At 44.5% G+C, this 16,714-nt stretch overlaps 1 protein-coding gene across 3 annotated transcripts in view; it reads right to left on the bottom strand.

Annotated features, from left to right (window-relative positions):
* Positions 1-13,542, bottom strand: part of SESN3 (sestrin 3) — a 46,364-nt gene extending 32,822 nt beyond the window's left edge. For 2 of the 3 annotated variants that reach the window (XM_065678734.1, XM_065678736.1), the window contains exon 1: positions 13,336-13,542. In XM_065678734.1, the coding sequence (XP_065534806.1) occupies positions 13,336-13,434 (99 nt within the window). In that variant the 5' untranslated portion in view covers positions 13,435-13,542. Of the gene's footprint in view, positions 1-11,289; positions 11,982-13,335 lie in introns of those variants that run through there. The other variant, XR_010612483.1, reaches the window with a different exon arrangement.
* Between the last annotated feature and the right edge of the window lie 3,172 nt (positions 13,543-16,714).

Below are 16,714 nucleotides of genomic sequence, written 5' to 3'. Positions count from 1 at the left end.
CTGTTTTCTAATAGAGATAGGAACAGGCATCATCCAGTCAGGGAGCTGTTTTATCTAAACTGGACCACTGTAGAAACAAGCACTGTGCTAATGCAGGCTAAAAGATGCAGCCCACATCATGGAGCTAGTGCCTGGGTGAGCACATTCATACACTGTCTGCTCAAATCAGTTGGTATCATATCATTTAGGTATCATATAAGTTACTTCCTAATCTGGAGTTCATTACACTTCAGTTATTTACTAATACTGTTTTTAGGAAGGAAATGTTATTTTTCTCCCTTTCTGAATGCACCTCATCAGAAGTTACATCACTTTAGATCTGAAAAAGGTGACCAAAAAAAACCCTTAAGAGTTAAAATATGAAGACAATATAAATATGCACCCTCCCTACTCACCTGATGGGCAGACAATGTTTGCTTAGATTGGTGGTATCTACCTGGAAGAATATAAGCAGACATTGGCTATGCCACCTCACCAAGAACAACTTCAGCTAAGCTGTTCACATGAACATTCAAGCTGCCATAAACATACTAAAACAAGAGGCTTATAAAAGGTTTCTAGTTTGTAGCAAACAGAACTTAAAAATCTAAAAGTTAATCCATTGGAAAAGCACTTTAAAAACCAAGAAGCCCCCTTGGCACAAGTTTCTAAGACAAATGCTCATGTACCATTGATGACCACTGAGCATCTTTATTGCAATTCAACGAATGTAAGGAACGCTGATGATGCTGTTCTCAAAGCTCAGCCTGGAAAGGGCAGTCGCTCTGGACATCCAGAAGCAGCAATGCCCTCCTGCTTTAAGAGAAGCACCTTTTTTTACAGTCTTTCTTTGGTCGATGACTCAAACAGAAATAACGTGCCAGACAGAAAGTAAAATCTCCCTGACTAACACGCTTTTACCTCTAGCCTAAAGGTACAATTTCCAAGAGCAAGCGCCTTGCTGTCTAAGCCAGGAGTTTAAGCCTTTTTTGATTAGTTGACTTGTAAAAGCATTTTTCAGAAGGAGGTGGTATCTACACCATTCTTGAGTTTACTGAAATAAGTTTCCATATAGTCTCCTTGAAAGAAGTCCAGAGAAATCTTCTAGGTGATAGGGCCACAGATGGAAAACCACGGGTGAGCTCGCCTGATTCTTCACCTGATAGGAAATCCTAAAATAGTCACCAATTAGAGCAAATTATTCCTCCAAGGAGTCTTGTTTGCAAAGGCTGGAGACTGCTTGACAATGAGCAAGTAGCTGACATGCTAACAGGTTTGATTAGACTAGGAGAGGTTTGGGCAAGAAACTGCTGAAGGAAAGGCTTTATCTTGGGAGCACCGGAAAGGCTTCATCCTGGAAGCACCAACTTGCTGGAACAACCATAACAATACCTGCAGTCAGGCAGATTTTTCCTCTTTTTCCTCTTTTTTAAGAACATTTTGCCTCCTGAACTACATCTTACCAAAGTGAGTCACGACTGAGATACAATCTCCAAAACACACTGACTTAATGCAGCTGACCTGGTGGCAGCAAAGACCTACGGTACAAATGTGTTTCCCTGAGAGAGCTTAAAACAGATGCTGATTTTATAAAATGAAGACTTGTAACTGCTACAGAAGATTTATTGCATGTAAATAGACATGTCTACAGACAGATCAGCTATTCCTGCTCTCTTCAGCCATCCAAGTCAGCAGACTGGCAGGACTTTAGATTTACCTCCAACCTCGGAGCTGAAGGCACTACTGTCTCCTTAGATTAATGCCTACACTTTTACTAAGAGGACTTTTGGTTACATTTTAGTGACTTAGTGACTCCACAAAAAACTCACCAGTATTACAGAAATAATAAATACAGTTTATACCCTGCCTGAATAAGGACTTCTGTGGTTATGGAAGAGTGATTAATGTTCATTGTCTAATGAGACCTTCCACTGCTCCAGTCTGCTTGTCCTTTTTCTGAATGAAGTCACAAACCCAAACTGAGACCTTTGCATCACAGTAATCCCACCTCCTAAGGGACTCATTTACAGCCTTTATCTGTGCCCATCTTAGCTCTGCACACACAGAAGTTAGACCATTCAATAGGTATTCAAACTTTCCTGGGAAACAAGAACCAGTGCTGCAGACCTAGCTCCTCAAACAAGACAAATTACTCATGATGGATGGCTGGATGCTGCCTGTAAGTATTCATGAGGCACAGCTTAACCCAAAGGAGTGTCCCATACAAAACAGCAACAGCACTGGATAGTCAAACTGCTTTTGCTTGTACTGCAAGTTTCTGTTGGATAAATAGGTCAAGTAACTACAGCTTTATCTAATACCTTTTGCATAAATGACCTAAAGAGCAGGGGCACGGAGGGAGACCTTCCTTCCACCTCCACTCCCATTCTGCTTTTCTAAGCAAAGCGCGAAAGACAACTCCAGCATACCCTCCCCCGGTGCAGAGTGCTCTCTTCCCACTTGTCCTGCTCAGGTGTAAAAAGCACCCAGCTCCGTCTCCCCTGAAGAACTACAAGGCCAGCTGCAGGCTCCTTCAGCCTTTAATTACGTTACAGTTGACCTTTTCAACCAACACACCTTTTCTTCTAACTACTTGTGAAGCACCAGCATTGAAGCGAGACAAGTTTTAAACCACTGTCATAAAAGTTACCTATCTCAAAGCAGGTTCTACCTGCAATGAGCCCTGATGTTACTGCCTCATCCAGTCTTTTTCTAGTAACACAAATCCTATTGAACAGTTTGTTTGAACTTTCTGGAAGGAACAGAAGATGAAAATTTCTTACTTCTCCTGAGTGTTAATACAGCATAAACTAGTTGGAGTTCTTCTGGTTCAGCATTTCCACTGTGTTTGTTTAAATGTGGTGACTGCAAAATGTAAAACTATCAAATATGGTGAAGGAACAGAATAAAAAATCCCATAAGGAAGAAGTCAAAAGGCCACATTGGATTTAGTACAGCTTTAGAGCTTATCTTCTGTATTTCAGAGGGAAATTTAACCAGTCAAAATGAACTGTTGACTAACGAGCATCATGCACCTCAAGTGTTGTTTTAATTCACTTCCTACCACTAGGGCCTGGAAGTTTCCACCGCAGGATGTTTCTACTGCAGGATGCTAACAGACAGTCCTGATTCGGAGTTTTCCAGCAGCAGTGTTCTTAAGCAAAAACTGCTTCAACTGAGTTAAAGAGGACATAGAGCATGGGTGCTAAACCAGCTGCCATGGCGTCCATTGGGTGTTTCAATCAGCTTTTGGAGGAAAGAACGAGCTCGTAACAGGGACAGAAATGTGGTGCTTTAACTTTAAATTTTCATTTGTAGTGTGTTGTTATCAACTTATTACTACACAAGAACAGTGACAACTTGTGAACTTCAACAGCATGATTCTACCTCATATACACTTCATACTATGTGGAATGTATGTGCACAGCCGCTCTAAAGTCCAGATTACGGAGTGAGCAGTATGGGTGCTTCCACATAAACGATTGTCTTGATTTTCTAAGTCTAAGCTAGTTATTGCAGTCAGGCAATGAGTGCTCAGTGGAATAACCAAATCCTGATGCTGATTTCCAGGGAGGGCCAAGGTTCACTCTGCTCACTGAGCAGCCAGTGGGTATTTGCATGCAGGCAGCACAGCTGATTTTAAGACACAAAACATAATGTAGTAAAGCAACATTTCAAGTGTTCCTCCACACTGGATGAGATCCAACTGGTGTCAGGTAGAATATTTAGACAGCGTGTAGGCGCTCCGTTTCACTAGAGGTCTAATCAAGTTTCCAAATGCTAGAACAAATTACTATTTCCACACCTCTAATCAGCAACGAGGGTGCTTTACTGAGGAGAATGTCAATCAGCTCAGAGGGAATAGTTTTTATTTTTCCAGTTAATAGGGATAATTACATTAAAACAGATTTAGAACCATATGGCCCAAACCCCTCCAGATACATTTAGCCAATAATGCAACTATATTCCCTTCACCACATGCTGAAGCAGGAGATATTAAACATATTTACAAGCACATGCTATTAAATTAGGTTCAAAGCTGTTAAGATACTGTCTTATTAAGTAGTTTTTAACTGCACAATTCATACAGAGGAGAGAACATATGCTGGCATTCAGTTGTTTTGTTGGTACCAGCCAGATCAAATCCAACGCAGTAATGAAGAGCCCAGAGACCCGATGAAAGATGATTTTGAGTAAGCAGCTCTGTAGTGCTCTACAAATGGCTTACACCAAGACAGCTAGTACTTCTTCACTATCATCAACAGAACTCCATTTTACTGAGGCTATATGAAATTGCTCAGAAGCACGAATTCTTCATGTCCAAATAACCTCCAAGTCACATTTAATGTTAAGTTTTGTGTGAAAATGTTATATTACTTGCAACCATTCTCCCTAAGGAATAATTTAATGGATCCTTTAAAGTATCAAATGACTCTGAAACAATTAACAATTCTCTGTAGTTTCATGTCAAAACTAAATTCAAATCTAACATGCTTTAAAACAGATACACAATTGTGAAATATTGCTTGTATTTATGAGATTATTGCTCATTCTAAATACTTGAAAACCTGATTTTAAAGTCAGCTTTCTCTTTTCTTCTAAATGTCTTCTGCACTTGAAAAGACAGTAGAGACCTATGGCTCCACAGAATTCTCAAGAATGCAATTTCTCCTGGCTTTCATACATGGTAAACTAACATCTGTGTATGTGGGAAGACTGAAACCACAAGCCAGGGGGTGGTCTACACACTGACCACACAATACAGAGCAAGTCCATAGGAACTTACTTCTTGTGTGATGCAGGCTTATCACTTCAATTCTAGCCTACCCACAACACATGAAGCCAGGAATACTTCATATTCCTCTCCATGATTATTATTATTCACCTGATCCCCTGAGGCATAGGACTGCAGGCAGCCTCACACCGTTACCAAGTTCACTAGGCTGAGCTCAGAATCCATGAGATATCCCTTGTTGGTCTAACAAAACAAGATGCTTGCCTTGAGAGAAATATGAGGGTCACTAACAAGAACAAAGTAGTTGTTCAATCAGGAGGTTTAACCTGTTTATCTACTCTAAATCAGGTAACCAAGGACATTCAGGAAAGACTTAAGACATCTTTCTAGATTAAGAGCACCAACTTCTCAATCCTACCCTGAACACCATCATTTGCACCCTGCCAGCTGTCCCGAGCACTATACCCTAGAAGAAGAAAGCCCTTGCTTCAAAACACCTTACTTTCAATTTAAATAAGATGTGAGAATGAAGATACTTGAATAAACCAATGGTTAATGCAGTCTATATCAAGAACAAAATAGCATTCTAAACATGTAATATTAAACTACTATCTACACTGGTATTTTGCTCCAACTGATAGTCATCCAATGCCTGACATGCAAGCAGCATCACAGAAACTTTTAGGTTGAAAAAAAAACCCTTTAAGATCATCCTATAGTAAAATTTGGAAATCAGTGGCTGAGAGACACTTCACATTAATACCCCTTGATCATAGCCTCCCTATTATTAATAACCCCAGTTTGCCCAGGGTGGCATACCAATAGCCTCATAAAATTTCTTAAACTACCCCTAACACATTAAATGGACTGACTGATAGATAAACAGCCAGAAAAAAATTGCTTGTGCAGAATATCCCTACCTCCCTGTAATGTAATTTCACAAGATATTTGAGTCATCTGCATTACGCTCCCTATAGCTTCTACTTAAAGCACATAGACTACCACGCTGGGAAGCAGAGACAACAATGGGAAGGACCTCTGCATACAAACAGGAACACCTGCAAAGAACAGAGAAATTAAACAGCATAAATTATTTCCATACAGGTTTTTCCAAAGCTGATGAGGTGCAATTTCTCATTAACTGAGGTCTCCCTCCTGACAATTTGAATTTCTTTTCTATTGAAAACACCCCTTTTCCCCCCAGTCTGTCCTGACCCACTTAAGCAAATGCCAATATTCAGCCTGGCCAAGCGAACTACTGCAATCCCTCTTTATTCTCCAGCCCTGGAAATGGAAATATGATCATAAAATCTCCAGACAAGTCCCTAGCTACACAAAGCCAGGGGAGAATTTTACCACTATCTTCTCTCACTGAAATCGCCCTAGTCAGATAAAAAGGTTCAAATAAAGAACCAAATGAGTATTAACAGCTCCTTCACCAATGTGCGAGAGAAGAAAAACCAAGGATGCACAATGTACCATACTCTATTTTTTAGATTTCAAAACATCGCCATTTAGAGAGATGTGAGATCTGAAGCACTAATTAACTAACATGCATACATTTAAAACAAATGCTCACAGAGTCCACATCTCCAAACCACAGCCTGCGATTCAGCCAGTGCAACGCACCACTCCTACCTGCAGCAGTCAGTCTTAACAGAGGACAACCTCCACACTTGGTGAACCCACTCCCAACACTAAACCTCAAAGTTTCTTTTGGAGAAAATCCTCCTCCCCACTTTCTTTCCTTTCTTGCCTCCACTCCCGGCCTGTAATCCAGGGAAGACTGTGTTTTTGCTTTTGTTTTTTGAAATAAAGGTGACCATTCTAAACCAGTGTGGTTCCTACGAGGCCCCATCTTGCAGCTTTCCATTGCAAAACAGCATCCTTCACCAGAGGTTCACTTCACTCATGCCACTCTCATTACAGGTCTAATGAAAATGTAATAGCTCTGCCTTCTCACTTGCAGCCCGTAGGACTAGAAAGGTTCAAGGGAAAAATTTTACACTAGCTTTTAAGGTGAAAACGGAAGAACACAGGAACCCTCATCACCAGCACACATGTGCAAAGAACAATAACACTCCCGATTCCAGGTAATGAAGCCAATAATTACATGGGGAATGGGGAGAAAACAATTATTTCAAAAGGCTTTTTATCTCTGAAAAGATACAATATTCTGCAAGACTCTAGAGGATGGGGAAGGACAGAAACCATAGGCAGTCCTAACTGCCCTAAAAGGCTGGGTTTCTTGCTCTTGGTCTATAGGTTTAGATTTTGGACCCTCAAAGACCCATTTTCTCCCCCAGCTGCACAAGTGGGGTTAATGGAGAAGTGACCCAAGCTGGTTTCACCACGGCAGTGCTCCAGGGGACTGGAAGACACAAACAGTGAAGGCAGACACCATGTTTTACACAACAGAAAGTTGCTAAAATTAGAACCAATACAAACACAGTTGGGTTTTCATGACAGACTTTGCAAATCACTTTGAGAACTCCTTCAGGAAGAGGCACGTTGGAGATTTAAAGCCACCTAGGCAGCCGTAAATTAAGACAACTCCAGTGTGAAGAGACTATTATTAAGAGTGGTCAAACTATGGAGACATCATTTCATTTTACAAAATAAGATTCTCTGTGACAGTCAGGTTGGTTGGGATTTCCAAACCCAACTGCACTATGCAACTCACAAATAAGAAGATGTTGCCTTGTGGAAAACCCAGGGTGTTTTCCAAATAAAGGCATAGCAATTTTCATCTGCTTATGTTCAGAGCAGATTGAACCACGCTGACTTTCCTCAAAATAGCTGAGATGTCCTTGAAGGGCCTCTTGATTTCTACAGAACAGGTAGCAGCATCTCCATGCACCTTCATGACTCACGGTGACACATATTTTAGCTTACACGGGCTTATGAGACATGACATTAGACTATTTTTGGTTTGCTTTTGGGTTATTTTCTTACTCACCCACACAGAACAATAAAATGAATGAAAGTGTGTCTTTTTTGGGGTATGACCTCAACTCCTGGGCTCAGGTTAGTGCTATTGTAAGCACTGCATCATTTAATGCCGCTCGCCCATTTTTCTGTCTTAAAAGTAGGTGCTCTTTTTGACAGCACCAGAACTAGAACAAGCTCTTCCCGAACCTCACACCTCTGGACGCTTCAATTTTCTAGCCTAAATGTATTTATGACCATTTCATATCCTTTTACTCTTGAGCTAATTTCTCCTCACTGGCTCTTGCCATCGGATGTATTTATAGACAGGGATCATAACCCCTCTCAGCCTTTGTTTCTGTTGGATTAAAAAAGCAAACTCCCTTAGGCTCCTCCTGCAAAATCAGTACTCCCTTTCTCCCAGCTTACCTCTGAGCCTGTTTAATTAGGGTCCCTCCTTCCTGGTTTCCCTCCTCCCCATGAGCACTGCCCTGCAGGGTGAAAGTAAGCTGCTGGTCCTCCTGCACACTGACATCCTTCTACCTCTTCCAAGGAGCTGCTCATATTAAAAGTTATGAGTAACAAACAGCCAAGCCTATAACTCTTACATTTCATACCACTGCATTTCACCCCACTTCTAACTACACCAGCGCTCGAGGTCTCCCAACTGTGAGATGTTCCTCTCTTTCCCTGAGCCAACAACATTTACCCCTTTTGCTGTGTGTATGTCTTCTAGAAACACTCATGCTCTCGTTGTGATTAGAGGCAGTTTTAAACCAGATTAGCTTCACGTGATCCTTTGAAAATCCACTGGTAGTCTTCTCTCAGCACTGTGACTTCTCCTCTCAGCATGGCCCACTACCATCACCAGTCCCATCACCTCCCAATCACTCTTCTATAATTATCAGGAACAAGAAAATAGACAAAATGGGTCAGATCAAAGGTCCCCATTGCCCAGTAACCTGTCACTGCCAGGGGACAATTGCAGACATATAACAGCCAGGAAAGCATACAGGCACTGTACCAGAAAGTGCTACTCTTTCCTATTGACAGATCTCGTTTGATTTTTGCTGTTATGAATTTGCCCAAATACTTTTCAAACTTTTTTTGTATTTGGAACATGCTGTGTTAGTAAATCCCAAAGTTTAATTTGAACTGACTTGCTAGTGCAGCAAGGAGTTCAACCTTTGACATTAAGTCAGATGTTTAATGAAGTCTAGCTTTAGTCCACACAAAGCTTCCAGAGGAGGACACTCCAGCAGATGTCTTACCAACAGCAGAGTAGTACATCAGACCAGTGTGACCTACTTCTGGAGGTGTCATGTCATACACATTTTTTCACCTTTGAAGGAGCTGATTCTCCCCCTCTTCTCTGGTGAGACCCCACCTGCAGTGCTGGGGCCAACAATGCAAGAGGGAAGTGGAGCTGTTGGAGCGAGTCCAGAGGAGGCCAAGAGGCTGGAGCAGCTCTGCTCTGGAGACAGGCTGAGAGAGCTGGGCTTGCTCAGCCTGGTGAAGAGAAGCCTCTGGGGAGACCTCAGAGCAGCTTCCAGCGCCTAAAGGGGCCAACAAGAAATATGAAGAGGAGCTTTTTACAAGGACAGCTAGTGACAGGACAAGTGAGAATGGCTTTAAACTGGAAGAGGAGAGATTTAGATTAGATATTACATTAAAATTCTTCTTTGTGAGGGTGCTGAGGCACTGGCATAGGTTGCCCAGAGAAGCTGTGGTTGCCCCATCCCTGGCAGTGTTCAAGGCCAGGTTGAACGGGGCTTGGAGCAACCTGCTCTAGTGGAAGGTGTCCCTGCCTATGGCAGGGGGTTGGAACTGGATGAGCTTTAAGGTCCTTTCACTCCAAACCAGTCTGGGATTTTATGATTCATATATCTGTATGATTTTCCACCAAAATTTGCTTTAGTAACTCAGGGTGGTGAGGAGCACTGATTAATTCTATCCATCACGTTGATGGCTATTTCCCTCTCACAGGATCACCCTGATTGGGTATGTCTATGAGAAATGGGAACATATCCTGAATTTCATAGACCTTTATCCAGGACTCCAGCACAGAGACTGGCTCAAGGCAGAAGGGTCAGCTAAGTCGGGTTCATTTCGACCTTGCTAACAGCAATGGATCCTTACAAACGACACTCCCTCATCACCCATTTTCTCATTGCCCACGTATCTCCCTCACTGAAACCTAACACAAACCAAATATTTAATCCTGGAACCAGGATGTTTATACTCATTTTCTTTTCTATCCTACCAACTTGTATGTACATGTAAAAGAACCTTTTACTTCACATGCTTTGCAATTTGCAGCTAAGCTTGAACAGTTGGCAAACTCTCCCTGTTCCTACATTTCCTGACATATCAGGATTTTTCCATCCCCTGAAGACTTTTTGCTTATTCCTAAAAGCCTTCCTGAAGCAGTTATTTGTCCAAAGAAATACTGAGCCCTTCCTATATATTCTCTTCTTGCTTACTAGGGCTATTGATTCTGTTTAGGCAGGAGATCCCGGGGTTTCCATCAGGCTCCAGACCCCCTCCGGATTTATACCCCATAGCTCCCTGCCCACAGACTCCCCTAGATGTTGCATTTTCAAACATGAGAGCTGGATGCTGTCCTGGTTACTGCAATGGCAGCAAGTCTCAGCCACCTCTAGGAAAGACTTGGCTACAGCACTCCTATGCCATTTTAAGCACTTTTCCCACTGATATGCCACACTTTTGTTACAAAGCCTGCCCATCAATCCCACGAACCAGAGCTACTCATCTTGTTTTGCTTATTCTTCCATTTATGTTAAACTGAGTCAAAGCATTAGCCTCGGCTCTCTGTTCAACAAGCTCACTCACCAAAGCCAAACCAGCATCATCTATTACTGCTTGTCTCCTTTTTTTTCCCCCAAAATCAAATAATGATGTAGCTGTCCTACCTATGCCTAAGCACTTCTGATTAGCAGCAATTGTTCTGCAAGTATATCTGGTTATTTAAAGTGTCTCATAACAATACACCTAACCGGAAATTGTACCTTTTTAATACGAAAAACCTTCCTCATAGGCAAATTTAACCCATGAAACCATAGCAAGTTTCTAGCGCTATCCTAATAGAACTTCATATATTAAAACACAGCTTGGATTAACTTGAGATTAGCTGAAACCTAAAGCATTGCACCTAGATTTTCCGGTTTCCCTGTTGAAAGAGAAACTTTCCTTCACCTGTGAGAATCCAAAACCTGCTAGGCTATTTCAGATTTCATTACATCCCACTGAGCAGAAAGCTTCCTTTCTCCCTTCTAATTCTGATAACAGCACTACCTGAACTGCGAGTGTTCAAGTGGCTTCAAGTAAAGACTCAAGACTGAGGAGGGCAGAAGAGATTCAACATGTTTTAAGGCCAATCATTTTTCCAGTATATTATCACATGAGCATTAAAAAAACCCCAACACCATCAAAAGAACAGATGAGGCAGCACTTAGCTGAAGATTATTACTCTGAGACTCAGGTCAAATTTGCATCTCACTTCCACCAAGCCTTTTTTTTTTTTCCCCACTTTCTATTTGCATCCTTGCCAATGAAGTGCAAAAGGTTAAAATTTACAGTAATTTTTATTACACCAGCTTTTAAATAATTACAGATGTAGTCAGAAGCTTTGTACTTGTGTTTATTGTCCAGCCTAAGACACAGATGCAACCATGTCCTAGCACAACCACAAAACACCCATATTTCAAGTGGGTTTCATGGTCTGTCACTCAGTTTCTTTTTTTCCTCTCCCCAGTTTTGCAATGAAAGTACTTGAAATAACCACAGACAAAGCAGGACAGCGCTGAGCTGCCTGCCCCAAGAGACCCAACCGGGTACTTACTTTTTAAAAATTACCCTCCCTCAAAATGATTAAAAAAAAAGAAAGAATAAAGTGAAAAATAAACCTAATCTGGCGAGTTTCCTGTTACCAGAAAAGCAACATCTAGCCCTGCTGTGCTCTTGCTCCCCCCCACGCTCCCTGATATTAACGAGGTATACAAAGAAGTCCTACCCAGCAGGATGAGGCTATGGCTTCAAAAAAAAATCCAATGATTTAAATGTAATTTTAGATCTGCAAGCGCTGCCAAGCACCACTTTATTTGTCAACAAAACGTTTTGATTATTTGGCAGAACAAAGCAAGCTCCCTCCCTGCTTTCTCTACAGACATATTTGGCACCGGTTAATTTGTATGTCTTTAGACATATGTCAAGTCTGAAGCTGTTTCAGGCTTTAACCCCGCAGAACTTCTCTCTTTCAAGTGCTTGTTTTTCTTAAAGCAGTAACAGCAGCAAGTTAAAGCCAAGGAGGGATTCGATCCTGCAACGAAATGGTTAAAAATCAGACTCTGCTGATGTGGGCTTCTCTGATCCATTCCATTTCTCGCAAGCTGAGCTAAGAGCTGAGCACCAAGTATCAACTGTAACATGATCCAAGAGTTTATGGAAAAAATAACTGCACATACCAAGCATGCACATTTAATAAGATTTTGTTGCCATTAAAATATTGGAAAAAAACACGATTTTTTAGGATCTGCTTCTCCCCCGAATGATTTTTCGGTGTTTCTCCTCCCCCCTCTCCTCAACACACACCTCCTTTCCAAAAAACCAAACCCTTAAGAAGAAGGGGAAAAAAAAGGCAGTCCTACTGCAGGGAAGAGAGGCTTGAAAAACAACTTTGATTGGCACTTGGCCTGACCCACAGAGGAAGAAAAACAGTTTTTGGACAAAGAGCGCAAATATTTGAGCTCATTGACTTACAGGCTTTTCTTAGCACTTGCAAGAACCAACCTGGAGCTGAATGTATGGGGAAGAGATTGAATTAAACCAAACCCCCGGACGGCACCGCGCTCATCGCGGGCGCTCGGGCTGGCTCGGCGCGTTTGCACAGCTCAGCGATTTTAATTCATTTGCGCCGGACAAACAAAAAGCACCTCCGCTCAGGCGCCCCGTTAAGCAGATGTCGGGAGGAGGTGGTAAAGGGATTACCCTTCTCCTGAAGCACCCAGGGTTCAGCAAAGGAGCGGCTGGACACTGCAGGGAGAGGGGTGAGCGGCTTGGGGAGGGGGTAGGGGCTTTGGGGGGCTTTTTCTATGTCCTTAAAGCTCTGATTTTCTGTGTCTTTAAAGCCCCCCCCCCCCCCCCCCAAGACCGGACGGGGGCTGCAGTGATGAATTCTGCCGGTTAAGTACGCGGATAAACTTTTCCTAGAGCGGCTGGGCCCCAACTCAACCCCCCCATGCCACAGGGGAGGCAAGCACCCCATAACCCTCCGGCGCGTGGGGGGGGCAGCCCTATGCTGGGGCAGGTGACACCTGCCCCGATGGGGGAAAGGCAATGGGGGTGCGAGACCTGGCACCCCCCGGCGCCGCTGGGGCCGCATCCCCCCTGCCCCACACCCCATACCCCCCCCGGCACCCACCTCAGGGAATGCCCCCCAGATCCCCACACACCGATCCGGCTGCCCCACACACTGCCGCGGGTGCCCCACAGCCCCCACCCCACTCCCCTCCATCCCCCCGCCCCACCGCTGCCCTATGGCCCACTTCTCCCGGCAAACCCCATCCCCCCCCCCAAGTCTCTGCCCCATCGCCCTGCTCCAAGTCTCTCCCTCCTCGTCCCTCGCAGGCCCTCAGCCCCCACCGCCTCACAGCGACACCCCCCCCCCCCGGTACCTGTCTCGGCACCTTCCGGCAAATGCCGCACACCCGGTACTGGCCGGCGGCGGAGGCGGCAGTGGCGCTGCCCACGGGGCCGGGGCCGAGGCGGTTCATGGTGCCGCGGAGCGCGGCGCAGGCCGGGCGGGACGCGGGGAGGCGGCAGCTCCGCTCAGCAGCCCGCGCCGCCGGCCGCCCCCATCCTCCAGCCGCGGCCCCAGCGCCCCGCTCCGGGCCGCTGCCCCCCGCGCACACCCCTGCGCGCTCGGCCAATCCGCGCCCGCCCCCACGCCCCCCGCCGCCTCGGCGGACCAATCACAGAGGCCTCCCGCCGCCGACCAATGAGGTGAGCTCTGCCAGGCTCCCATCTCCAGGCAGCCTCCGAGCTGGGGCGGGGGAAGGGGCGCGGCCATGGTCCCTGAGGGGCGGGGCCTGCCGCGTCTCTGGGCAGTGTTGGGGAGAGGGGCGGGGCCTCGCCCCGTCCGCGGGCCTTCTGCTGACCAATGGGGTGTGTTATATGCAAATGAGGCGCGGCAGGCCCCGCCCCCGGCGCGGTGGGCTGTGAGGGAGCGGCGGGCAGGCGGGTCCGCTCGGGCTTCGGCTGTGGCCGCGGGGCCGCTCCGGTCCGGAGCCGTCCCCGGAGGCCCAAGTGTAAGGGTACGGAGCCGGGGTTACCGGTGGGCTGAGTGCGGGCCCGCCAGGCCCTCGGTGCCCCTTCCTACAGCCGCTGGTCCGTTAACCGTGGCCGAAGGGAGTCCGGGGAGGGGGGCTGCCTGTGTGGAGGCCGGGCTGTTCTGTGCAGCAGTGCCCGCTCCGAGGCGGCAAGGCCGCACATGTAGGGACAAGACTGCTGTGCTGCCAGGCAGAACAGCATTAGGTATTTGCTTTAGGAGAACGATGGGAGCACGCATGTGTGTGTGTGTGTTTGCCTCGGGAAGCCGGGGTTGTTAGAAATGATGAGTCAGGTTTTCTAGGCTCCATGCTAATGCACGGAGATGGAGTGTGTAATTAGGACAGAGGCAAATCTATAATCTGCAGCCTGAGATAGCTGGGGTATAAACCTCTTCTTTACATCATGGCCTCGCCATAGTTTTCCTTGTTTGTGTGCTCTTCAGCTTTAGGTTTTAAGTATGTCTGTAATGAGCTTTAACGTGTAGTCCCACTGACATAAAACTTTATTAAATATCGACTATTATATAATTCCTGTCTTGAAGGATGATGGCATAGATGGATTTGATTTCATTATGGAAACAATGCTGTAGCCCTATGAAAGTTCCAAGCAGATTTGGGATGTTACATACATTGTTTTCAAGGTTTCTCCTGGCGATGCACTTGTAAATCAGCTGCTTGAGAACCGTCATCTGCTTTGCCTGGGAATACTTTCTGCACAATAAAGTGTTGTGTAATTTAGTCAACTGGCTGCCTAAAAAGGGCACAATGCAATTAGTAATTTACATCTCTTAAAGGAGACTGATTGTACCTAGATCTGATTGAGAACTGCTGAAAAACTTCTCTGATCAGACTTTGCCACTGTAAGTAGAACCCCATCCACAGAAACACCCCCCTCCATTCTTCCCCTTCCATCCACAGCAAATCCTCCTCTATCCTTCCTTTTCCATCCACAGCAAATCCTCCTCCATCCTTCCCCTTCCACCCATTTCCAAAGGGATCTTTTCCTCAGGCGGAGCTGCCTTCAGCAGACAGGTGCTCTATGGACTCTGTTATTGCCAGTCAATTCAGTGTGGAATGCATCCAAATGTTGCAGTCACAGGCAGCCATGCAAAATGCTTGGAGAGGAATAAATGGAAGTGGGTTTCTTTTTCCAAGCAGTGTCATAGAAATGGCATCCCAATGTGAGAAAGCAGTTTGCTTGAGTGTAGGTATTTGCTGTGCCAAGTCTGAATCCCATGTGCTGCAGCACGGTGCTTTTAAACTGAGTGACAAAGGGGAGCCAAACAAGTTGGTTTCCATCACTTAATTTGAATGTAATGCTAAAATCACAGAATTGTTTAGGTTGGAAAAAGACCTTTACGATTATCAAGTCCAACTGTTAACCCAGCACTGCCAAGTCCACCACGAAACCACGTACCCAAGTGCCACACATGTAAAAATGTAAGTAAACAACATGAATGATGTAAATGGCTTTTTATTTCTTGCTGAACTCTGTGATAATGTTATCTGAAATAAGAAGTTTTGAAGCAGAGTAGGATCAGTTATAGCCACAAGCAATGGAGAGTTGACTCTTCAGCACAAGAAGCATCACTTTGAGTCGTTTACTGTCAAAGTACCTGATTCAGAACTCAAATCCATTGGCAAGGATGGTAGCAGGCAAGTTTGAAACACAGGTTGGAGAATGATTTTGACTCAGCTATTCCTAATATTTAACATTGGCACGTTGGTAGACACTCAGATTTCAATAACTGCATCCATTAATTTATTTTTATTTCCACAGTGGCAAGAACACATGACTGGACATGCTGAGAAATGGGGTTGGGTCCGTTTTCTCTGCACTGAAATGATTTCTGCCTTGAGTGACAACTTCAGACCTTTAGCAGAGCCCATTAAACCTAGGAAAATTTCCCATTTCCCAAGTGTGAAGGTTGGGCTGAAAATTGGAGAAATTTGATATCTGGTCTCTGTTCTGCCACAAACCTCTTGTGCAAGGGGCGGGATGTATTTGCCCAGATGCTTGAAGTATTTGGTTGACTAACCCTCACTTAAACCGTAAGCACTTAAGTACCTTTGTGGCTCCCAGTCTTGCCTTTCAGTGCTTTAGTAGCTGAGAAATGTCAAGAGAAGCATAAACTTTGAAACTGTTTCATTGGTTTTGGAAACAATACCGCAAATGGAAGTTGCCTGTAATCCTTTCCTGCACCCAACAGGAATTCTCTTGGATATATTTTCTGAAGTTTGGTGTTTTTTTTTTTTCGCTGCATTTTCTTTTTATAAAGAGTTTTGATGCCTAATGGAGATCAGAACTTGACCTAATAGGGCCAGATGCAGTGCTTATCCAGTACTAGGTAATTAGTGTATAATGTATAGATTATAAGAACTTGGCTTGTTCCATTTTGAGTTAAACATATGCAGAAGTTCTGCAGAGTAAAAGCCTCTCTTTGTGCAAGCTGGCTTCTTTGTGAATGTATTCATATTCTTGGAAGTTCTCCTTGTAAACTGATTTCTCAGAAGAAATATTGCAAAAAACATTCAGTGCTCCCTTCACAATTGTCTGACAGCTTTTATGATCCAACTGCACTTCACTCTCCATCCACTGCTATGGATTTCTTTCAGGTTTTGCCCAGTTACTGAGTTGTGCAGGAAAGCAGAAACCTGAAAACAAGAGGTAAATGAGTTACAAGCAGCCTAGCATCTTGACCTGCCTGGAAACTCAAAGAAGGTT

Source organism: Lathamus discolor, chromosome 4 (assembly GCF_037157495.1).
Source record: "Lathamus discolor isolate bLatDis1 chromosome 4, bLatDis1.hap1, whole genome shotgun sequence".
In the NCBI taxonomy this organism is placed as follows: Eukaryota; Metazoa; Chordata; class Aves; order Psittaciformes; family Psittacidae; genus Lathamus; species Lathamus discolor.
The sequence above is the reverse complement of the archived record's forward strand: the minus strand, read 5'-3'. Positions and strand labels throughout refer to the sequence as shown.